This window comes from Passer domesticus, chromosome 5 (assembly GCF_036417665.1).
Source record: "Passer domesticus isolate bPasDom1 chromosome 5, bPasDom1.hap1, whole genome shotgun sequence".
NCBI classification, from domain to species: Eukaryota; Metazoa; Chordata; class Aves; order Passeriformes; family Passeridae; genus Passer; species Passer domesticus.
In genome coordinates, this window is record NC_087478.1 from 5,018,526 (window position 1) to 5,027,279 (window position 8,754).

The 8,754-nt window shown below is 42.3% G+C and overlaps 1 protein-coding gene across 1 annotated transcript in view; it reads right to left on the reverse strand.

Moving 5' to 3' along the window:
- The window catches only part of UPF2 (UPF2 regulator of nonsense mediated mRNA decay), a 52,897-nt gene that overhangs the window by 44,004 nt on the left and 139 nt on the right, over window positions 1–8,754 (reverse strand). The window contains exons 2-3 of the mRNA XM_064421770.1: window positions 3,687–4,066; window positions 1,326–2,105 (exon numbers count right to left, since the gene is read on the reverse strand). Coding sequence (XP_064277840.1) covers window positions 1,326–2,105; window positions 3,687–4,048 — 1,142 coding nt within the window. The 5' untranslated portion in view covers window positions 4,049–4,066. The remainder of the gene's footprint in view (window positions 1–1,325; window positions 2,106–3,686; window positions 4,067–8,754) is intronic.

Below are 8,754 nucleotides of genomic sequence, written 5' to 3' on the forward strand. Positions count from 1 at the left end.
CTCAAAGAGGTCCCTCATCTGCCCTTGTCTGATCTACTCAAAGCAGGCTCAGTGACGGGGTCAGACCAGGCTGCTCAGGCTCTGTCCACTCATTTTTATGCAGTTGTACAAGTAAATATTAAAGTATGTTTCTTTCTCCCAGATCACTTACATTCTTTCTGCTTCTTGCTTCCTTAACATATACCTCTCAGAAACTTTTTTCACTCCATTTTCTCTCACACAGACTTTGTAACACCCACTCATTGAAACACCAGCCAGAACCAATGTGCCCAGAACTAATGGTAATTGTGCAAGCATAAAAGTTCATATTCATTCACTTTGAAAAAATTACACCTTAGTCAGTAATGTACTTTGAATTAGTAAGGTACTTGTAGAAATAACAGTACCTCAAGAGTCAGTTTATGATCCTGTGAAATTCAACACTTGGCTGAGACCAGATAGGACTGCAGCACAAAACCCATCAGCACAAAGGATTCTTGCTTTGGAAACATAAAAATTTAATGCATTCCAAGCATACATTTGGTTCTGGATGGATGTCCAGCCTTTTAGCTGAAATATGTGTCTATAAACAGTAACATGTTCATTTCTATCTGACTGGAATGCTTCCAGAAGAAATTAAGAATGATTGTTTTAAAAATAGCATTTGGATTTAGGCTGGCTCCAATAATGAGAATTCAGGATGCTTTAAAGCAAACAGTTATTAAACAATATGAACATGGCAGAAATAAAATCATTCAGAGCTCAAAGCCTGTATATTCATACCCTGCAAAATAAGTACTACATATAAATATTTAGGAGGACTTTTATCAAATTGTCTATGCCCTCAAACATTTTAATACATTTATTTAATATATATTTGTCCACCCTGGAATGTAACAGATACCTTCTTAATTTAACCTATTTTTTTCCTTCATCCTGGTACACTAAAAAAAGTAAACAAGCCAAAGCAATTGTGGCATATGCTTCGTTTGATACACGTGGGTGGAAAGGGAGAAATCAGATTGTGCCAACTGGAAAAGGACAGTACCAGCTGGGAAAGCAGCATTGCTCTCATGCTGATAAGGAAACAGCACCAAACAGAGGAAAGAGAATTACAGAGCTAAAGGTCAACCTCCCCTTCCTTTAGAAGATATTCAAAGAGTCTGTTTTGTCTCTGCTTTTTATGTATTCAGAATAAATTTAGAACTTTTTTAGAAACACTGCAAAACATACTTATCCTCTACACACTGCTAAAAGACTTTGTTCATCAATACTGCAACAAATCTAGGCATTTCATAAATAAACTAATTTTTATTCATAAGTAAAAAGCAACATTCAATTGTCACCTGTTTTGTCTTTCAATATTTTGTAGCTCCCTGTGGTCCCTTTTCAGGTGTTTGGTCAAAGATGTAAAGTATTCCTTCAACAAATTCTGGAAGGGCTGTTGTTTCTCTGGGCTAATTATCTCACTAGGAGGAAAGCTCAAGTTAAACTTCTCTGCAACAGTTTTTACCTTCCTTGGTACCAAACCAGCAATGTCATCTCCACAGTGCCGACAAAAGCTGATAACCACAGAAACATGAGTGTGGGATTCTCGATCAGCGTTAATAATATTTTTAAGCTGCTCATAGATTAAAGACAAACCTTCCTTGTCAGTGAAAATCCCAACTATTGTCAATTCTGCAATGAAACGCAGATCAGTTCTTAATTTGGTAATGTTGGGAGTCTTCTCTTCTTTCCTTGCTTCAAAATGTTTTTTCCAAGCCTGAAGTAACGAAGGAGCAAAATCAGCGTATCGCTGGTGAAAGAGGGAACACAAGTGCACAGCGCAGTTCACGTCTGATATTTTCAGTTTGGCCTCCACAATAGAAGCTACTGCTTCTGCAATGTATTTGCTTAAATTCAGGCTATTAAAGTCATGGGACAAGGAGTCCCTTTGTTGCTCTGTAATGGTTTTTAGCTTCTTAACAAAAGCCGTGTTCTTCTTCAGACTGGAGTCCAGTCTGCTGAAGAAGTTTTCCTCCGGACGACTCTCCGGTGCATTCTGGTTTTTGCTGCGGAGCTCTTTCCTTGCCTGATGGCGTTCCCAAGCCTCCTGATGGAGCTGATGTGCTTCCTCCTTCTCCCTGTGCAACATAAAAATCATTTTTTATAAAAGTCATTTTTGTTATGGAGCCTTAATCTCAAAATATCAGTTCAAAGGAAAAAAGGTCACGGTTGGAAAACCTTCAGGAGCTCTAACACAAGATCACCTTACTCTCTTTAACATCTACTAAGCTAATCCTAGAAAGCTAAAGCATCTGCTTCAAAAACTGTTTAATTTTTGTGTTGCAAAGGGCAACTACTACTTGTTACAAAACAAAATTTCTCAAATATTTCTATGCAGAACATATTAATCCCAACAGACTTCAGAAATATAAACATGAAACTCCATTTCTCACAGAAGAAACTCCATTTCTCCAGTTCTCACAGAAGAGGAAACAACCTTTCAAAAAGGTTACTGCATTACATATTTAAGGAAAATCTTTTATTGCCAGACTACTGAAATTACACAGAAAATTTGGAATAGGTGAAATATATCTGTACCAGACAGAATTTGGCTATGACATTCCCTCAATCTTAAAAGTGAAATATTTCAGACCTATAAAGATGCCACCTTCAACACTGTACTGTGGTTGGCTAACATAATAAGGAACGTGGTCTTGGTAGTATCACATATTAAACTGTCAGGTTACATTCTGAGTTTGCCATCCAGGTATCAGTTGTCTGTGACTTATTAAAAGTCATTTCTCACATCAGATTTGCTCCTGTTATATACGGTCTGTAGACCTGTTAAGTCTGTATTCCCAAATTTTGGACAACACTACTTCATGTTAAATGCATCTGTGCTTCTTTATTGCTCTGCTTTGGGCTGGGACAGAATGAATTTTCTTCAGAGCATCCTGTATGGGGCTGTGCTTTGGATTTGTGCTGGAATTAGTGCTGATAACACAGGGGTGTTTTCACTATTGCTGGGATGGGCTCACACAGCATCAAGGCCTTTTTTGCTCCACACCTCAGCCCACCAAGGAGGAGTCTGGGGACACACAAGGAATTGGGAGGGGACACAGCCAGGACAGCTGACCCCAGGGATATCCCAGTCCATATGACATCATGGCCAACACATAAATCTGGGGAAAGAAGGAAGAGGAAGGATGATAGGAGTGATGGTGTTTGTTTTCCCAAGTCACTGTTAACATTTGATGGAGCCCTGCTGTCCTGGGGATTCCTGTGGAAGTGGGGAATGAATTCCTTGCTCTGGTTTGCTTGCCTGCACAGCTTTTGCTTTACCCATTGAACTGTCTTTATGTCAACCCCTGAGATTTCTCACTTTTACTCTTCTGATTCTCTTCCCCATCCTGCTGAGGGGAGGGAGTGGCTGTGTGGGGCTGATGCCAGCTGGGGTTATTTATTTAGCATGGTTGTGCTCTCCATGGTCATCACATGCAGAACACAATCAAACCCCCATAACAGAGACCAAGGTTACATGTGAAAACTCAAAACCTCTTAGAAGTCAAAAGCACAATCAGACAGGCATGTAAAATTTATAACACTACATGCAACTTATTAACAGTAACTCCAACACTTCATCTTTTATAACTCTGACCACAATCCTGATAACAGAACTCCAGCATTTGGCCCAATTAAACCTTCAAAAGATAACTTACTTCAGTTGAGCAGCTTCTTCTTCTTGTTTCTTTTTTTCTTCCTCCTCTTGTTTCTTTTTCTCCTCTTCTTCAAGTTTCTTTTTTTCTTCTTCTTCTTTCTTCTTTTGCTCCTCCTCTGCCTTTACTTTATCCTCTTCTTTTTTCTTCCGCTCCTTGTCTTCCTTCTTTCTTTTATCCTCTTCCATTTTTTTCTTTTTATCTTCAGGAACCTTTAAAGTCTCTCTCTTCATACCAACCTTCACATCTTCTTTTGGCTTCTCCCTGGTGCTCACTGGTCGCCTTTCACTAAATTCTTTTTCTTTATTATTTAACTGAGATTCTTTTTCTTCCATATTTGCTGGCTTTTTGCGCTCAGCTGGCATTGTGTTACCCAGGCAGACCTGCAGAACCACAGGAAAACAAGTACTTTTAAATTGCTGGTGGTATTTTAGTCATTTTTCACAGCCCACCCATATTCACTTAACTCACAAATACGTGACTCATCAGAATAAAAGTTTAGGTTTTCTTGAACTAAGGAATGGACCTGACAAGTAAAAACTAATCATTTTGTAAGCATGTTGTTCTGCAAAGTTGTCTTCAGCACAAATTGTGAAAAAAAAGCATCTTGAAGTTTCTATAACCCAAGGAATTTAAGACCTTGAACATAAACAAGTCCATCTGAAAGAAAAATATTTCAAGACTGATGAAAATAAAGTACCCCAAACTTTAAAAAAGTACATGCTTGAAACACCAGCGTGCATCTGCACCTCACTGACTTTTCTACACATCTCCCAAGAATATTCCCCCTTCCACTACTTAGGATCATAGGATAATGCAGGTTAGATGGGACCTTGAGTAATTCATCCTCCTGCTCAAAGCAGGGTCAGCAATGAGCTCAGACAAGACTGCTCCAGCCCTGAGAAGTGTCAAGAAAAGAAACTGCACAACCCCTCTGGCCACCCTACTCCAATGCTGGATCATCCTCACTGTGAAAAGGCACCAGCCTTCTTCTTTCTTTCCTCCCCCTCCCCAGATGTCCCCAGAATCTCCAGCACTCAGCACAAGCAGCAGCTGAAGAGCGAGCAGGGCTGACTAAGCTGGATGCACAAACCTCCCCGCCAGCAGAGCAAACGGAAATAATATCAGAAAGGCTGCAATTACCAAGATTTATCAAAGGCTACAATTTCTCTCTCCTTCTACTCAACCAACATTTTTGTAAGAGCTTTAGCCTCTTTGGGGTTTCCAGCCCTCCAAGCTTTGGTTTCATTTGGCAAAGGACACAAAAGGTAACACATATTGAACACAAAAGGGTAAAATCACAGGACAATTTTGATCAGGAGGAAACTGTGATGAGCACCTCGTTCAGGCCCCTGCTCCAAGCAGATCAGAGGCTTGGCTAAGGCTTTAGTGTCTCCAGGAACACAGAAGCAACGGTCCTCTCTGGGCACACAGAGAAAAAGTTTTTCCTGATACCAACTTGGAAATTGCCATGCCCCATGCTGTGTTTCTTTTCATCCTATCCCTGCAGAGCTTGGGGGAGAAACCAGCTTCCTCTTCACTATGCTCTCCCATTGGGTTTTTCTAAGACAGTAATAAGATTTCCCCCTCTCTTTTTACAGATCAAGAACCCAGTTCTCTGTTTCTCTCTAGATATCATGTTCTCCAGCCTCCCTGTGATCTTGGTGATCTTCCAACAGACTTATTTCAGTGTGCCAATGCCTTTGTTGGGAACAGAGGACCCACACCTGGATGTGGTAAGTACTGAGCAGAGGGGAAGACTCACCTTGTTCAGCCTCATGGTTAACCCCTGGTGCCACAGCCCAGAATGCAAGGGCATTCTGCTGACTCATGGCAGGGTCAGGTGGGCCAGGCAGGACCACAAGAGGCAATTACAACCACAAAGCTTTTACTTCAGGCTAAATTAATTTCTTAACACCAAAAAAAATTTTCACACACTTACGTGCTTCAAGTTAAATGCATGCCTAGGTGGGACTGACAGGACACCACTGCATGTGATGCACTTTGTTTTCATTAGTGACACCAGTTTGATTCCCAATGGCCACCCCTGCTTTTGCCTTTCTGACATTTTACACTCTGGATTATGAGAACATCCTAGATTTACCAATTCCCTGCATCTACTCAGAGTGGATAATGAGACACCTGCATTCCAGTCTAATGTAGAGTGCTTCTGGTATTAATTTTAACTATTCTGAAATATGTTTATAAATAATACCTCATAATAAAGAAGACAAGTTTCTTAAGAAACATTGCACATTCCCTCTGCCATCTCCCAAACAATAAAATGACATATTTATATATTTATCTATCCCAGCTAGATGAAACTGTATTACAATATTTAAGGTGCTCATCCAGAGCTTCTGAAGAAAAAATGGTCTGCAAAAATTGACAGTATCACTGTTCACACCTGGGCAGTGACAATTTACCACTGGGGAACTTATTCCTGACTTGGCCTCTGGCAGCAACTGGCAAGAGCACCCAGGGGGAAATGTCTCTGCCACTGACTTATGGAAATCAGATCAGCATTGCTTACACCAGCAGTAGCACATTTGGCTCCCTAATGCATGTCTACAACTATAAAATTTCAAATCTCAAGATCTCAGGAATTACTTGAATTCCAAAACCACTGATCTTAAAACAGTATTACTATGAAATCAATACTTAACCCAAGAGGGAAGGGGTTGCCTATGTTTAAAGAAATGCTGGAACGGCATGGCACAATTCCAATACTCTGAACAAAATATTCAGCTATAGAGGTAACTTTTAACAACAGGGTCATTTATCACAATCGTTACAGTACTTGAGCTCTTACTAAATTTAGGAATTCAGAATTCTCTTTTAAAGAGGTATCTGCTGCTTTCTTGTATAAAAGCAAAGCTGACAAGATGAGATAAAAAGAAAAGGGATGGAGCACAATTGGACACGTGATGGTTCTGACCACAAGGCACTTTTTCCCAGTGAACACTGGAGTTCAAAAAACCCCAAAAATCTCGTTTTACAGTAGGATTCTGTTCTGGATCCCACAACAGGTGTGTTGCAATACTTCTCACTACCTACGAGACGTGTACAGCTCCTTATCTCCCAAACCTTTCCGACGGCTCTGCCAGCTCGTTTGCACCGACACCGAGCGCCCGAGGGCAGCAGGGGCGGCGCTGCCGCTGCCTCCGAGCCACAGCCGGGCTGAGCCCGGAGCCCCCGACACCGGCAGGGTGGAACTGTCCCACAGGCAACTTCCCCAAAGCTCTGGGAAGCAGGGAAAAAGGGAAACAGACGGCTGGCTCACCTGGGCCTCATTTCCATAGGAAACAAGGCTGAAGGTGGCATGGAAACATTAGGAGAAACTTTATTCTGTTTAATATCTCACATTTACATTAATGTACTGATGAAAAGGTGTAATAGTGATGTGAACTCCATAAGCCAACAGACAGGACAAACCAGCACTCACAGCAGAAAATTAGGAAGGACAGAAAACAGAGACAAGACAAACATCCCTGTGCCTCTGGACTCCTGGCAGCCCATTTCTTTAGTGACATTTACATCTTTAACACTCCTTCTGCTCAGTTTCAGCACCTACTGACAACATGTTTTTAGAGGCAACTATTTTTCCTAATTTTTCAATATTTGATGTACAGTGACTCATTTGCAGTTAAGTAAATTTTTACTGTACTTTTAATGCAAAGTTTTTACTTTTTTAAACAATAATCTTGGAATTTGAAAGAACAGAACTGGGTTCATGATACTCTGAGCTCAGAGACTTAAGAAATAGTTTTGAAATACAGAAGTAGTTTTTAATAAAAACCATCTATGTTATTTACTCTTGAGGAAAGCAGAGAGTAACATAAGGTATTCAGCATCATGAATCTACTCACAATTCAGGATAAAAGAATAAACAGCAACACCTTGGCCATCAAAGTCAATAAAAACAGTCTACTCTCAAAGCCTGAAGTATGATCCAGAATCCCTATCCTTGCAAACACAAGTATGAGAGAAGGAAATACAGTTCTATTAACTAAACAGAATGCAAATTTTCACTAGAAATTAGATGGATTACATAAATAGTCCTGTCTGCAGTCACTCTATTACAAAAGAGATATGGGAGATAAGGAATGCAGGCAAGATGTCCCACCTCTGACTGGCTGAAAAGTCTCAAAGAGCAAGAAACTCCTCCATCACCAGTTATCACACCACTAGAAGGCTGTACATTTCAAAAACTGAAATTCCGTTAAGGGTCTCTTAAGGCAAGGGAAGGTACATAATAAAAATACCCAGGTCAGTGAGGAGAAAATAAACTTACAGGTTTTGGAAAATGAGACACGGCACACAGGAAAAAAAAAAGTAGTGCAGAGAGAGAGGAGTCCCCCACACAGTGACAGGGAAGGTTCACAGAATCACAGAATATCCTGACTTGGAAAGGACTCACAAGGACCATCAAATTCCAACTGCTGTCACTGCACAGGACAGCCCAAGAGTCACACACCGAGTACCTGAGGACATTTTCCAAACACTTCTGGAGTTCTGTCAGGCTCGGTGCTGTGGCCACTGCCCTGGGAGCCTGTTCCTGTGCCCAGCCACCCTCTGGGTGAAGAACCTTTGCCTGATATCCCACCTAAACCCCCCTGACACAACTTCAGCCCACTGACACATCTTCTGGCCGGCCTGCCGAGCAGCCGGGCACTTTTACTTTCGCTTTATACCTCTCGGGTGAACGTTTTGCTGCCAAACTTGCAGGAAGGCGCTTTCCACCGTGGAACAGAGGCCTGCAGACAAGGCACTGAGTACAAAACGACTCCTTGGCTACCACCCCAATCCCTGCCCTCAGCCCTCGCGCAGCCCGGGCCCGCTCCCGGATGGGACCAGCAGCTCGGGACCAGCCGCTTCCGGTTCCATTCCGTTCCCTCTCCCAGAGCTCGGAGGCACCGCCACCGAGCGTTCCCCACTCCGAGCCCCGCGGCTCCGGAACGCCCCTCCCCGTGCCCCCCCGCCAGGCCCTGTGCCCTCCTCCCCCCGTGCCCGAGACCCCTTCCCCACGCACGCCCCGGCACCGCCCTCCCGTCCCGCGGTGCCGCGGTAC